This window comes from Schistocerca cancellata, chromosome 9 (genome assembly GCF_023864275.1).
Source record: "Schistocerca cancellata isolate TAMUIC-IGC-003103 chromosome 9, iqSchCanc2.1, whole genome shotgun sequence".
Taxonomy (NCBI): Eukaryota; Metazoa; Arthropoda; class Insecta; order Orthoptera; family Acrididae; genus Schistocerca; species Schistocerca cancellata.
Window position 1 is genome coordinate 276656547 of NC_064634.1, and position 17325 is coordinate 276673871.

The 17325-nt window shown below is 35.6% G+C and overlaps 1 protein-coding gene across 1 annotated transcript in view; it reads left to right on the forward strand.

The window, feature by feature from the left end:
- The window catches only part of LOC126101353 (protein sax-3-like), a 95062-nt gene extending 81441 nt beyond the window's left edge, over positions 1 to 13621 (forward strand). Inside the window, exons 21-22 of the mRNA XM_049912022.1 lie at positions 2865 to 3054; positions 9450 to 13621. Coding sequence (XP_049767979.1) covers positions 2865 to 3054; positions 9450 to 9661 — 402 coding nt within the window. The 3' untranslated portion in view covers positions 9662 to 13621. The remainder of the gene's footprint in view (positions 1 to 2864; positions 3055 to 9449) is intronic.
- Positions 13622 to 17325: the final 3704 nt, after the last annotated feature.

Here is a 17325-nt window from a genome sequence, read left to right on the forward strand (position 1 = left end):
TGTGGCTGCACAAAGTTATTGGCCGACACGGCACCTGCACCATATTGATCTAGTATTTGCACAGCATACTGAAATGATGGATCAGACTGTTTCAAAATCTGTTATCTAACTCTGACATCAGTGACACTGTGCATGATTGCATCACACAACATAACATCTGAATATAAAGCACCACAAGCACATTTGAGTTTGCATTTCCTCATCATACCCTGCAAATCTGTTATCCACTCATGATAAGTTTGTTCTGACCTTCTCTTGCAATTGAAGAATTGATACCTAGCTGCTACCACATTCACTTGTTGGTCATAATAGTTAGTTAGCGAATCTACTACAACAAGATCATAGGAAAGTTCACTAGGAGCGGTGTTAGGAAATAGTTTCTGGATGAGTTGAAAAACTACACTTCCTACCATGGACAATAAATAGGGGAGTTTCACAGTACCTAGTACATTGTGAGGAATTATGTAGGCTTAAACTGTTGCAACCACTCGAGCCATTCCTCTTCTTGTTCATGAAACTGGTGAAAAGGTGGCATAGCACTTGGAACAGCTGTAGGTGTAGTTTGTTGTTCTGTTGGGCATGCAGCATTGGCCAGTAGCTGCTACACCATCTTTAGCAGGGTATTGTCCTGCCTGCTTGTCGAATATGGGTGCCTAGCAAACCTGCTTTCTCGGATTGCTAGACAACAACTCAAGCAAATTGTATTAATGAATTTTTATTACAGTAAGATAAATGACAATATTTAACTTTGAGACTTTACAATGATGTGTCACAACCAAAGGACAACAGACAAAATAAGAAAATCTCTTCAGTATATACAATTTCTAATATAAGTGAAATAACACAGCTCCTAAGCAGCTGCTATACAAGTGTCTAATCTTGACCCCACTGTCAAAGTCAGTGAACTGGGCTGCAGCCAGGTGGTGTGGCGCTTGTGTCCTCTTCATGTAGATGCCACTGCTGTCTTGTTGTTGTCTCATAGAGGGGTCAGTCAGCTTACTATTGGCTGACGTCTTCTTCACAGCCCTCTCTGCTCTAACGTTCCTGTCCAGTGTGCCAGCACTTGACTTTTATTCTGGAACAGACTGTATGAAAGTTCACTGTTTATCATGCACAAGGATCATGGCCGGCATGTAGAGGTACACACAGATAGTCATTATCCCGTGCTCCATACACAAATGTAATAGAAGAGAAAATCACTAATACTGACACAAAGTACTCTCTGTAAGGAACTGCATAGTGGCTCAAAGAGACTATGTGTAGTGGTAGGTGGAAACAGGTGGAAATGGCTTCAGATATTCAAACTCAGCTAATGATGCAAAGTACTTTCAATTAACTATGTTTGCCGGTCGGTGTGGCCGTGTGGTTAAAGGCACTTCAGTCTGGAACCGCGTGACCGCTACGGTCGCAGGTTCGAATCCTGCCTCGGGCATGGATGTGTGTGATGTCCTTAGGTTAGTTAGGTTTAATTAGTTCTAAGTTCTAGGCGACTGATGACCTCAGAAGTTAAGTCGCATAGTGCTCAGAGCCAATTAACTATGTTTATTCAGGCAGTCAAGGTGAAATCAAATTGTAGATTATAGTTTGATGGGAAAAGAGCATGAGCTATAAACATTATCAAAATTTTCAAGTAAAATTTTCTTTTTGTAACCTGGTGATCTAATAAAGACATGGAAACAAAATTGTGAATAAACTTTTGTTTGAAATTTAAGAAAACTGAGTAAAAAAATGTTCATTCTTCTCAAAGTCAGACTAGCTTTGAATTCCTTTCCAGAAGCCAGGGGTACATGGAAAATGTATCTTGTTGCAATGAACTTACACTAAATACCTAGCAATTGGGTGAAGCCAATGGAAGCACTGAAGTTCTTTAAATGTCAGATTAAACGACCTTTGCTTTGAGGACATTCTTCCATGTCTTCAGTACTTACAAACCAAAGGTTTGAAAATAAGTGATTCAAAACTTTTTAGTTCTGCAACATTAAGAATTGTGCCAGATCTACAATGCTGGAGAAAACAGTATACTAGATCAACATTGCTGGTCTTTGATAAAAAGGGTCAAAAGGTTTTCAGAAATTTGTCGAGTTTTCCTTGTGAGTCCTAGATGCAGTGCATGTACTGAACCTGTGTATTTCTCATGCCTCCTCAATGGACAAAAGAAAGGAATCATTTGTTGACGGACACTATCAAAGGAATTTTAATGTTCAAGTACAGTTTCAAGGTGATGTCTTATGAGGAATTTTATAGCCATATCCTTCAAGATAACAATTCAAGTCTTCTCTCAGCAGCACATTCTCCATTGGCATTGGTAAGTACTGCGAAGTGCATCACGCTAACTGCATTGTATCTGAAACAAACAAATACCATTGTTTAACACAATAGCAGGTTTTCAATGTGTTCTTAGACCTACCTGCTGATATTGAGATTAGAACATATTTATTACTCCAAAATGTAAAATATAACATTTTATTGATTCTAAAATAAATTGTCAGTCTTTTTTTCTAAATATACTGCTATTTGTGAAACACTGTCCTGCCTTCAATAATTTTGAGTTGGTAACCCTATTACAAGCTGACCTGTACAACTGCATGGTTTCAAAGCCTCAACTCTTAAAAACTGAGTTTCATATTTAATTACAGCCCTAATCTGTCAGGAAAAGTTCCGTGAGCCAACAGTCTGTCAAGTCTTCATACAATAAATGAAATGATATAATTTTTTAAAAACATTATTGAACCACCCATTGATTATATTTTATGGCTACAGCACCAGAAGAAACACCACGTGGAGCAAGCAAGGAGCAGCAAACAAAATGTGACTCAAGCCATTATCATATACGACGGTTGAATAGTGTTTTTCTTAATTTGCAGGGTCAATGTCAGTCATCGAATGCTACTGGCTGGCGGCACAGACCACACCACCTGTTGGGTGGCTCTCGTCAAGCTCCTTGTCGAAGGCCTGTCTCTCCGTGTTATAGCACAGACTCCAGCTACAGCTGTGCTCGCCCACCACACCTGAGGTCAACACCACACCACAAGCCTCAGCACCATTCACGAACAGGTGATTGAAACTTGTTAGTGGCAGAAATCATCTTACAACATTGGCACTGAATGTCAGCAATTCAAGGCAAGAAATTTTTGAAGTTATAACTGCAAGTTTACTTTTTATATACTTTAATAAAGTGCACCACTGTCTTGATACTCAGTTTAACAAGCATCAAAGATAAATGTAATGAGAAAATGTTGCAGAAAGAAGATAGAGAAGGGAGCTTTACTACTTATACTTGTGTTACATCCATGGGAGCAAAATGAAAATTTCTTTGGGAGTGAAAAACTATAGTTTTATATCAAAAATGCATTCCATCCAATATTTCCCAAATGAGCGGATACCATCTCCAATGTGTTATTCTAGAATTTCTGCAAAATATCCATTTACAGCTGCCATAACCTCAAAAGATTTTCCAGCCACAAATTTCCTTATTTAGTTTTTCCATGTGCTGATTCAACAACTGTTTGTTGCTTTGGAGAACTTTATTGAGTCCACTACAGATTTTGGCCTTCTTATTATGCCATTTTCAAGTGGTTCTGAAAACTGCCATAATTATGATAATTACATAAACTTTGTACTTAATAATAGAAGATGAAAAATCGAGGCTTGTATATTTCTAATACAAGTACAGATAAGAGTATAAAATTTATATTGTGCGGTAGAGCAATGACCAATTGAAAGAAGTGCAAGTCTGCTGGGTTAAAATGGCATGTACCCAATGATCGCATGAGTATACCTCATGTCCAGTAAGTCCCCCCCTGACCTGGGGTTCTGGGTGATTTTTTCTGAACTGTACCCCTTTCCCTAAACCAGTCCTTTTCCTTCACCCCTCTTCCTTCCCTTCAACTCTTCTGCCAGAAGAAGTAGCCGCTGTCTCTGAAAGCTTGAAAAAGTTAAACCCTTTTGTGTTTGTGTTCCCCATCCACTGCTTGGTGAGTAGATTTTTTATCCATCCATTTACATTATATTATAATTATATTATTAGCATTCTTTTGGTTTAAGAGGATTTCAAAAATTCTAAGTTGAATCTTTTACGGATGAAAGGCTAAACATAGTTTGCAGATTTAATAAATGCATAAACTAGTTGCAGTGGATCAGACATCCCAGACTTGTGTTGAATTATATCCTCTAACATGCAAAAATTGAACACCAGGAAACTGCAGAGGTTGTTAGCATAGCTTGGACTTGTCATGGACTCCTTACAGAGCATATTTACAGACACAGATACAGCAACAAATTTGTGGACTAACTATAAATGAAGTTATCAGTAACGGGGTGGCAGAAGTTGAAGAAATTGGTGTTTTTATATGTACATTGCGCACTGAGCAGCTTTTCCTTGAATTTTTTTAGGTGGGCATAGATTTCTAATTCTTCATGTACTGGTATGTTCACAAAGTATTCCTTCTTCATTGTACAAAGGATTACAAGCTTGTTTTCAGTACTGTGCACCATGTAATTCTCTTGTATTAGGTGAGCTGTGAAGGTGGGATTTATTTCCCATGGTTTTTTTTTTTCTTTTTAATTTTGTGTATCTATGAATTACATTTTAACTTCCTTCCAATTTGTCTGATGTAACTAGCCTTACAATAGAGTAATATATTTTTTATATGCTATTATTTTGGTATAAGACATGTGTTTTGTTAATGTTGTGTATTAAAAAATATAACAGAGGAGATTGTGATTTGTACATGATGTGTACATTATGTTTTTTTTTTTTTTAAAAAAAGGAGGTCACTAAGCCTGTATGAGACCTGACCATAGAAAGAAAGTAACACTTATTATTTTTTATGTAGCAACTCTACTGTGTCAGTTGATTCCTTTTAGGTTTCAAGAAGTTATAAATTTAATCAATGATCACACTGTGATAATTGTTAGTCTGGGTTGTATTTCATAATTAATGTAGTTTCTTTTCTACTTGAAATGAAATTAAATGAGTGTATGGCATCGTTGGCCGGGAGTACCCGTTCGGTTAAGTTTGTCTGCCAAGTGCAAGTCTTATTTCATTAAATGCCATACTGGGCAAGTTGTGTGCTGGTGATGAGGATGAAATGATGATAACAGAACACCCAGTCTATGAGTGGAGAAAAATCCCCAACCAGCCGGAAATCAAACTCGGGCCCACTTGCAAAGGAAGCAAGCACATTACCACCCAACTAAGCAGGCTTTTCTATCTCATTAGCATGTAGTGACAGTTTAAGGAGCCTATTTATTGCAAAACAGAAGAATATCTTTTTATGTTGAGCAGGATGACATGATGCAACAGGAATTATGATGTTAGAAGATGTAGGTTTATGATGAATTCCAAAAACATGTATACATTGATTCATAGTAATTGAAAGATCTAAAAAATTAATAGCTGTATGAATATAATAGAGGGAAACATTCCACGTGGGAAAAATATATTTAAAAAGAAAGATGATGAGACTTACCCAACAAAAGCGCTGGCAGGTCGATACACACACAAATAAACACAAACATACACACAAAACTCTAGCTTTCACAACCAACGGTTGCCTCGTCAGGAAAGAGGGAAGGAGAAGAGAAGGAAAGACAAAAGGATTGGGTTTTAAGGGAGAGGGTAAGGAGTCATTCCAATCCCGGGAGCGGAAAGACTTACCTTAGGGGGAAAAAAGGACAGGTTTACACTCGCACACACACACATATCCATCCACACATACACAGACATACAAATGTCTGCTTGTGTCTGTGTATGTGTGGATGGATATATGTGTGTGTGTGCGAGTGTAAACCTGTCCTTTTTTCCCCCTAAGGTAAGTCTTTCCGCTCCCGGGATTGGAATGACTCCTTACCCTCTCCCTTAAAACCCAATCCTTTTGTCTTTCCTTCTCTTCTCCTTCCCTCTTTCCTGACGAGGCAACCGTTGGTTGCGAAAGCTAGAGTTTTGTGTGTATGTTTGTGTTTATTTGTGTGTGTATCGACCTGCCAGCGCTTTTGTTGGGTAAGTCTCATCATCTTTCTTTTTAAATAAATTAATAGCTGTGTTTGACTTACAAGTTAGTTGTATTATTTGTTTTGCTAAAGGTATTTCCAGATAGGACATTTCTTGTTGTGAGCCACATATAAGATGAGAACATCATCAACATAATGTTTGTAATACTCTAACAACTGTTAGTATCAGGGTTTTCTTTGAATAATTTGTTTTCCAAATAATTAACAAAAATATCTGCCAATATACCTCCTATTGGAAAGCCCATAGCTAATCCATCTTTTTGAAGGTAGATCTTGTTATGAATAGTACAGTAGTTGTATTTGTAAACAGTTTCCAGTAATTCAATAATTTCTGTGATTGCTACTAGAGGAAGTGCCTTGTGCATCTGCAAACTATTTTTTATTGCTGTAATTGTTTCATTTATAGGAATATTTCTGTATGTCTCTGCTATATCAAGCGAAGTGAACTTTGCATTAGCATCAACCTGGAGACCTCATCCACTACAACTATTTTGTGCTGTTATTAAATCTATAAACTATTTTAGCCTTTTATTTGGAAAACATGCAACTTGGTATTTTCAGATATGTGAAAACAGAAATCCTCTTCAACCCAAAGAATACTTATAATGTAATAAATTACACTCATGCAATCATTGGGCACATAACATTTTAAAACCACCTGACTTTCAGTTCGATCAATCGGATGTTGCTCTGCAGCATAATATGTTTTACAGTCTGTATGTACTTATGTCTGTATGTACTTATATTTTATATATGTAAGCCTTGTTTTTTCATATTCTGTTATATGCTATGTTTATATATCTAACATAATTATGGCAGTTTTCAGAACCACTTTAAAATGACATAATATAAAGCCTAAACTGGAAGTGAACTCGATAAAGTTCTCAGCAGTTGCTGCAGTTTTTCACTTCTTTTTTTAAAATAAATTTCTTTGGCTGCAGGAATAGATAAAAGTCAATTTGTGCTAAACTTGTTTAGTGTGGTTATTGCAACAATTTGTACTTCAAATTTTTCACCATTTGCACGAATAAAGAGTTTACATTGTCCTGATGAATGCCAGTTCTTTTGGTTTTCAGTTTGGGCTCATCTCAGGTATTCTTTCATTACTTTGTGCCTGAAATTATGTCATTGTTTTACTCTTTGTAGGTAACCAGTTAGAAGAACCCTTTTTAATTCCAGAAAGCAATAGCCATCTGTTCCACCCATGGATTTAATTGCTGTTTCACTTCTTACATAAAGCTGTAAACCAATATCTCACCTACATTAATAAATTAGTGGATAAAATAGTTAAAACATTGTGAAGAAATGTTTTATGTACTAACAATATGTAAAAAACATTCCACAGATCAAGTTGACATTTTACTTACATTATTTCACAGGATGTACCAAAATTTAAAATGCAGTGATGTTTACACACAGCACATATCATTACAGAAATAATGAATGTCAACACCATCTCTTTGCCAGTCCGAAAAGATTTCCCTTGTCCTCATATGCGATACTAGAGGTAGTTTATAATTAAGAAATGTTATGAATGCATTCTACTGCCTAAAATTAATACATAACACTACACACTTCACAAATTGTTAGAGTTTGAAGATTAGTGTATGTGATAAGGGTGTCCCATAAAGAATGCAATTTATTAATTAAGCACTTCTTTCAGCTTGTTACGTTGCTGGACCTGAAATTTAAGCAATTGTCTCTCTTGATATTGGTAACTGCAATACCAGCCATGATTACCAATTTTAGTTGTCAGTCAGCATTTGTGCATATTGTTATCAGCTAAAATTGAATGATACATAGTGGATCAACATCCAGATTTTGAAAGTGGACTTAAAGTATGGGGCATGCTTTTCAGAGACCGTTCAAAGATTTAATGTAATTTTTACTTAGCAAAATGTGGCTAATATGTCAACAGTGCAGAGACTGGTAAGGAAATTTGAAGGCACAGGATAGAAAGTGAACATCAAATCAGCTGGATGTCCTTGTTCTTGTTGATCAGTAGAGAATGTCGCTCTTGTCAGTGAGAGCATTGCTAAAAGTTGAGTGAAGTCAATTTGCCACCGTCCTCAACAGTTAGTGATTCCAAAAAGCACTTTGCATTGAATTTTGACATAATATCTGAATTTGAATCCTTTTACGGTCCAGGAGTTGAAGTCTACAGGCCATTTGAAGCATCAAACATTTGCATAGCAGGTAATCACAAAACAAGAATTCTATAGTGACTTTCATAAGAAAATAATCTTTAGTGATGAGGCACACTTCTAGCTTAATGGTTATGTGAATAAACAAACTTGCCAGATTTGGGGCCCAGAGTATCCTTGCATGGCCCATGAGAAGTGTCTTTATCCAGAAAGATTCATTGTTTGGTGAAGGTTTTGGGCTAGCAGAGTAATTGGGCTATATTATTTTTAAAAACAAGACTGGAAAAGCAGTGACAGTGACTCTGATCATTACACCACATGAGGACACAGCATTTATGGCCACAACTGCAAGAACTGAATGTGGAAAACATGTGGTTCCAACAGGATAGGGAAACCTGCCACATTGCTGTTAAAACAACAAGGTTGCTGAGAGAAAGATTCCCTGCTCATCTCATCTCTCACAAAAGCAGTCAGAACTGGCTACCAATATGATATTTGACACAATGAGACTTTATTGTGGGGCTATATGAAAACTTGTGTTTATGTGAACAATCCACAAACTGTCCTTCAATTCAGAGGCAGAAGTTAGACATGTCTTGGGCCAAATTCAAGTGGAACTTTGGTCCAGAGTTGTCAAAAATATTGTCCACAGAATGGATGCATGCAGACAAACCAATGGAGGATAAATTGCCTGATATTTTGTTTCATGTTTAGCCACAGTCTTTGTGTTTCATATTTACATAATAATACTAGCAATTTTCATATAAATTATGTGTTTTATTATTAAATTAAAACTGTTTTCTTATGGGACACCCCATAGACCCTGTTGTGAAACATAGTACTAAGATGGAGCATTTACTTTTTGTATTCAAATGAAGGACTGCTGGTGGTAACACAAATGAAGTCATTTACATCACATATTTTGATACTTGCAAAATAACTCATCAAATGAACTATCAATATACATAATTAAGTTTGTATGGAGCCCTCAGAGCATGAGACCTGTTCATACTTGACTGAGATTTTTAGTTCTCTTACAGCAGAAGATGCTCTTCAGTTAGGATCTAACAAAAACAAGATAAAAGCATTAGTGTGTTCTCTTTCTTAAAGTAACCCAGTCAACTAAGGTCTGGAATTGATGTCAGGTCAATAGGAAAATGTGAAAGAGACCAATCGCTGTTTGTATACCATTTTATGTTCATACAGGATAATAATTATTCACACCTATAGTTTTTACAAACTGTTCTTAATTATAAGTAACACAGCAGTAAAGTATAACTTTTGATTTTGCAGATGATGTTCCAGCATATGAGAAACCAAACTATCCCACGTCACAGTCATCTAACAGCAATACGTTAGGAAGTGGCACAGGCAGTCAGAGAGTTAACAAACTAGCCAGCATGTTTGCTAACGGACCATTTCCACTTGGTAATTCAGCATCAAGTTCCAGTTCTGGAGATCAACATGAGAAACAGCCTTTAAATGCCAGTGAACCTATTCGATAATAATGTTTGTTGGCAATGACGTACCAAACTAAAAGACTGCCTAAATTGTAATTTTATTATATTTTCATTTTATAGAACTTTGAAACTGCATTTTATAGCTGATTAACTGCCATTTTGTATTTAATGATGTATATTGAACTGGTAGCAAAAATGTTAAAATTGTTATTACAATTATAGCTTATCACATTTGGTATCATGGAATTTCTATACAGCATGCACCCAGAAGAGGCCTACTGTGGGATGGGAGGGGGAGTGTCTAACCAGAAAAAAATTTAATAATACTGAAGGCCTAAAAGGCCTAAAAGAATCGGTGGTATAATATTGCCTCTGAAATACCTGTAACTAAAATTCTGTGAAAGGACTATGCAAAAGGCATTCATTCTGTCCTTTACATCTTCACCACATATTGGATTATTCCTTGTTAATATAGCAAATAAAACAAATACTACGAATAATAACACCTGCACAACACATGTTATATGTACTGTTTCCACTGTGCACTAAAGTCTCACTGACTACTTTTGTATTACACAGTAGAAATGTTCTCCATTTAAGATTAATGGGCTACATCTACATGTCATAAATTTTGCAATTTTGTGGTAACTGATTTAGATACGATCATTGGTATTCCTACCAATCAAGGTGAATACTGGCTGTATTAAAATAATTTATTGAAACTGCTTTGATTTAGTTCAGAAGTCTATAATATGTAAAAGGCAAATAAGTTTTTATGCTAATTTAATTAATTACATAGTACTCTAGAACTTGAATTAATTTTGGATGACATAATGACAGAAATCAGTAATCAGTGGAATCAGTTCTGTTACAATACTCTGGAACACTGTACAGGACAGACAGGCAGTAAGTGACAAAGTATCACTCTGTAATAATAAGTAACGTGCTGTCATTGTATTATGGTGATCTTCAGTTCATGATATGCAATGGAAATATGTGACAAATGATGATTGGAATTGTTATTTCATTCTACTGATTATGCGTTTTCAGTCTTATATGACTTTTAAAAACAATTGTGAAGATTGGCCATTGATGCACATGCACCATAAAGGATAATGTATAGAAACCTTAGCAACAATGGACAAAGAGAGTAAACAGTTAACTTATTTGCAGTGTATTGTGGCAGGTCACCTGAAAACCAATATGTTTATTAGAGAATTCATTTACAATCACATTACTTATGCTCATGAAATTCACAATGTTAGCATACATTGAGTAATTTTGTTAACATTAATGTCATTGTTTTCCAAGGGACTGATGAAGGATTGTAAATTAATTTTAAAGTACAGTTAATGTACAATAAACATAAACCTAATTATGAAAAAACTCTGTTCCACATCTCCTGTTTTCCAGTTCATGCTATTAATGCAATACATTATTTGTGACACTGGTTCGGTAACATGTTTTTCATGAAACTAGTGACCAATTCCACTGCATTGTGCAGTCATAGACCATAATGAAAGCAGTTAAATTTAAGCTGACTAGTCAAACAATTTTAGTGTCCTCTTAAGAAATCTGTAGGGGAACTGTGTATGTGTCAAACACTGTGGTACATTTTAGAACAACATGCATATCAGTTATTTTATGTTGTATCTCAAGTGTACTGTATGTATTATAATGTAAATAACAGAAATAATCCATGACAGCATAAAAATCTTTTTGTAAGTAATTAATATGAATGGAATGATGTATTGCCTACACAAAATGTAAATATGTGCTGATCTGTAAACTTCGGACAGTGGTTCTGCACACAGATTATGATTGCTGATGTTACTAATGACAAGTTTAAGTTTCCTTTGTTCTTAAATTGTTTTTGTAAATAAAAGTGCTTTAAAACAATAAGAAGATGCTCACTTAATATATACTCTGATATAAAGACACAGATTGTATCATAAACCATGTGATCATGTACTGCTGTGTATTCAATAGTTTAAGATGAAAAACTGATTGTGAACATAACATTGGTTTATTTGGAAGTTGGTAATTATCAGCAGATAATACCAGCAGTGAAGCCATTGTTTTGGTTCAAAATGTTTCACTTAATTTATCCCACTCTACCAACATTTCAGAAAATCATATTGTCTGTTGTTATTCCCAATGAATTCTACATAAAATCCACACATACTAGAGCTAACATGTTCCCAGGTTCTTTAATGCAGCTACTGCTCATAGCTCACACATGACTAATTAAGTTGTCCTGTACATGAACAGATAAAGTTTTCCTAACAAATACAGTAGCTCATAAATGTGTTTAGTTATCTCAGACATGAAAAGGAACTTCAAAATATTGCTGTCATGTATAATTATAAAAGTAATTATTAAAATTATTTGTTCATCACTGTGAGTTTTGAGAATATATTATAGGCTGTGGTAACATGTTCTTTGGAAAACATTGGCAAATTTCATGAACTAATTGTCACCTATTTTAAGGTTTAAGCACAAAAATGCTTCTTACTTTTCTTCACTAGAAGATATAAACTTTCCCATGACATTTTATGTCTGTAGGAAGAACAGCAAACTTATATCCCTTTAGCAAAGGTTTCTCAAGGTTGCTTTTCTAAATGTATGCCAAATTTCAATACTTCACACAATACAATTAATTTCAGCCTGTGTGCATGGATAAAATGAAAAACAAAACCCTCTTTTTCTTTAGTAGTGTATATTTTATTCAATTAATCTTACATCATAATGTTTCATGAAATTGCTGCTTCTTTGTTGTCAACATTATCCGACAGGAGACAACATTCAACTGATTGCACTACGAAGAAAGGCAGGCATTGGATGTTGTTTGGGTTGGCTAATGTATTTACATCTTCATTACTCTTACATCAAATTGATGTAACCATTCAAAAGTCTGCATCTACATCCATACACTACTAACTACCATGAAATGCATGGGTGAGGGTACTTCCAATTGTACCATACATTACAATTTTTGCCTGCTCCATTTACATATGTACCATAAATGTGCAGAAACAAACCCAACTTAAAAGAGTATACCTATTAAAAAACCCCAATGATTGTTAAAGGCTTAGACCTTTTCTATTTTGATAAACAGATGTGTGCAACAAAAAAATACATTTGATTGTTCTGAATCAGAATAAAATAATCCTGTAGGAATACATCTTAGAACAGTCAACAAATATAGACCTGCATGAAGAAACCAGTAACAAGGATTGATATGATTTTTTTTTTTTTCAAAATTATATTTGAGAATATTGAATATATTAAATGCCCTCAGAAAAATGATACAATAAATAACATACAGTTCATTTGTGCAATAAAATATTTGTAGCTGTTAACATATTTTAAGAGCTGTTTGTTTTCCTTATTTCTGAACAAATAAAATTTTTTATAGTATCAGACAAATCGTGATAAAAGGTGAAACTCAATAAACTGACACAGTGTTTCTCTGAATAGTTTCAGCGATGTATGTAGCCGTCCTGACATAGTCTGTCTGATATGTATTTGTGCAGATAATTAAAAATGTGAATTTCATGGTCATCTTCTTCTAAAGTAAACGTTCTTCCACTTCAGTAGGTCAATTCGAGGTATGAGTTTCTTGAATAACAGATATACATATACATAATAGTCAATGTTGTTACTTTTTGTGGTGCATAAATAGTGTTGTTGACATTAGAACTGTTCCTAGCATCACATTACAAAAAAGTGAACAACTGCTAATGAAATGGTGGTGCATTTAACTGAAACAAATTTAAAAGTAATGAATAATCACACACCGAAAGGGTGTTTATGTTTCGTACTACTGTCAGCATCTCATGCTCTTGTAGAAGTAAACTTGAACTACATTGACTTTTGTTATATATTTTAGTAAGCTGGGCTTTTATAAAGTTTTGTATAGACTTTTGTATATCAATGTAATGTAACATAATGTACATAATGTAACAAACACACAAGTGTAAAATAAAATTCAATTCTTTTTAAGAGCGTCTTAAAACATTCTTTCCTGCTGAATTGAAAAATTTGAGAAAATGGAAATTTTAACCACAAATATACAAGAAAGAAAGGAGGTGTTGCTTTTGAATCTGGCAGAAGGTCCAGTAAAACATATCAATGTGAGTTTCTTTTAACAATTAGAAAGCACTTTTTAAATAGAGGAAAATGAGAATAGAGGTACAGAAGCAAAAATATTTGAATTTTTTCCATAATTTCATGTTGAAGCAAAAAAAAGGACTATTATCACATTTATGCAATCTACATCTACATCCACATCTATACTCTGCAAACCACAATGTGGTTCATGGCAGAATGTGCATCCCATTGTACCAGTTACTGGGGTTTCTTCCTGTTCCATTCATGAATGGAGCACAGGAAGAATGATTGTTTGAATGCTTATGTGCATGCACTAATTATTCTTCTCATTCTCATGAGACATATTGAGTAATACATAGGGTGATTGTAGTATATTCCTGGAGTCACCATGTAATGCCAGTCCTTGAAACTTTGTTAACAGACTGTCTAAGGATAGTTTACATCTATCTCCAAGAGTCTTCCAGTTCAGTTCCATCAACATCTATCTGACACTCTCCCATGGACTAAACAAACCTGTGATCATTCAGGCTGCCATTGTCTGTATACGTTCGATATCCCCTATTAGTCCTTTCTGTGTGGTACGGGTCCCAAACACTTGACCAATATTGTAGGGTGGGTTGCACAAGTGATTTGTAAGCAATCTCCTTTGTAGACTGATTACATATCCCCAGTATTCTACCACTCAACTGAAATCTACCACCTGCTTTGCCCATGAAGAACTCAGAGAACCATTTAAATATTTACATACTTTTTCATCATTGTTCACAAATCGATTTGTTTCGTTTGGAAAAATAACCAAACCACATGGCACACTGAACTCATATTTGTGAGGAGTCATGTAAAAATGATGATCTGCCAATGCTAACATGGGCAATGCCATTTTTTTCCCAGAATGTTGCAGCCACAGCCAGATTACTGGCTCAGTCAATTACAGTTAAATGTTTTCCCCTCTTTCATTGTGAAACGGATCAGCTTCCAAGATGACAAAATATCCGTCTCAGCACTACATGTGCATCTGAAGAGTGTTAATAATAGTTGTTTATTTAGCTTGTTGAGTGTGAACAGTTTACTGAATCATTACTCAGTTTCCAATATAAAAAAAGGAAAAACTTTTTTCATGGAACTTGCCTGTCAAATAAGTCATATATATCTGAAAACATGTTTTACAGTGTTTGTAATGTTTCTCATTTTCAATACGTCAGTCCTGCATTGCCCAAAAACTTGAAATAACTTTTCTGACATACTCAGGCTATGGGTGTAGCAACTCTTCTTGGATGCTGCTCTGTCCCAGATACTGAAAAAGTTCTGATACATGTGATGTTTCCCATCCTCCTGTTCTGTGCATTCTTGGGCTAAGCACTGTAGCACTGTAGAGGGATGTAGCAACTCTTCTTGGATGCTGCTCTGTCCCAGATACTGAAAAAGTTCTGATACATGTGATGTTTCCCATCCTCCTGTTCTGTCCATTCTTGGGCTAAGCACTGGAATACTAAGAAGTATTTATTTGTTTTATTTAAACTAATTACAATTTTTTACTGAGTAAACATACAAATAAAGCTTATTATGTATTTATATGATAATAATAGAGGGAAACATTCCACGTGGCCTTTACAAATGTCTGCTTGTGTCTGTGTATGTGCGGATGGATATGTGTGTGTGTGTGCGAGTGTATACCTGTCCTTCTTTCCCCCTAAGGTAAGTCTTTCCACTCCCGGGATTGGAATGACTCCTTACCCTCTCCCTTAAAACCCACATCCTTTCGTCTCTCCCTCTCCTTCCGTCTTTCCTGATGAAGCAACCGTTGGTTGCGAAAGCTGAATTTTGTGTGTGTGTTTGTGTTTGTTTGTGTGTCTATTAACCTGCAAGCACTTTCGTTTGGTAAGTCACACCATCTTTATTATTATGTATTTATATTTAAAAAGAAAGATGATGAGACTTACCAAACAAAAGCGCTGGCAGGTCGATAGACACACAAACATACACACAAAATTCTAGCTTTCGCAACCAACGGTTGCCTCGTCAGGAAAGAGGGAAGGAGAAGGAAAGACAAAAGGATATGGGTTTTAAGGGAGAGGGTATGGAGTCATTCCAATCCTGGGAGCGGAAAGACTTACCTTAGGGGGAAAAAAGGACAGGTATACACTCGCACACACACACACATATCCATCCACACATACACAGACACAAGCAGACTGTGTCTGTGTATGTGTGGATGGATACGTGTGTGTGTGTGAGTGTATACCTGTCCTTTTTTCCCCCTAAGGTAAGTCTTTCCACTCCCGGGATTGGAATGACTCCTTACCCTCTCCCTTAAAACCCATATCCTTTTGTCTTTCCTTCTCCTTCCCTCTTTCCTGACGAGGCAACCGTTGGTTGCGAAAGCTAGAATTTTGTGTGTATGTTTGTGTGTCTATCGACCTGCCAGCGCTTTTGTTTGGTAAGTCTCATCATCTTTCTTTTTAAATATGTTTTTCCCACGTGGAATGTTTCCCTCTATTATATTCATATTATTATGTATTTATACGCACCTTAATACAAGATATCAGCAGACTTGTTGTTTCTAGTGCGATTCAAAATACAGAAAACCACATAGAGCTTCATTTCATTCTGTAGAATACAACTTTGTTTGAAACACCATGTGTTGCATTTCCAGGACACTATAAAATATAGTGAGAAACTAACAATAGGCTTGAAATCCAACTGACAATAAAGTTGTGTACCAGACAATGAAATATCATCTGTCTTGTTTAAAATAAATGACAAAGTATGATGAGATTCTTTCAATATCACTACCACCAAAATAACACTGAAGCCAATCACAGCTATAGTGGTGTGCAAATAAAGTGTCTGAGTGACACTCTCTACTCAGAGAGGAACAGATAACATATGCTGCAGCACTAGGATGTCCCCTGTCTCTGTTCCCAGACACTCAATTCAGCCCTTGCCTACACAGACAACTGGCAACTCTGAAATACATGCCACACTGGACTACTGTTTCTGCTTCTGGCTCCCCTTACAAATATTCATATACTTTGAAAACTATTGTTGTCACTTCTTAACTTAATACTTGTTCTCTTAGCTCTACGCCATCCATAATGAACACTACACCAAATAATCAATCTGCCCATACTGAAATTAACATGAAAATTAACACTAAAAGTTCTATGCACACCTTGAAGCACACACTACAGCCACATGTGGTAGAATGATACTGTTGGGTGAAATCTCTTAGTCATACACTGCACCTTGTTATAGTATTTTTTTCCCATCATGTGCACATCACTATAAGTGACAAACAAACATTAGTATCAAACCTAAGCAAATGAGCATATCACATCAATTCAAACTGCCAACAATTTGAAATGTCCTCTAAATTTTCCTCAAGTAACAATGAGGCCAGTCAAAAATTTGTAGCTAATGCAAGTTTTAAAACATTTTATTAAACTTTAATCATGAATTTAAACCACTGCAAGTAAGTTAATTGCTACTCTGACTTAAACTAAATGTGACCTAAATGCAGTGAATTATGTCCTTGAAAAAGACTCATAACTTTAACACAAGCTCAATGACTGTGACATATGCCCAGGAATTGAGAC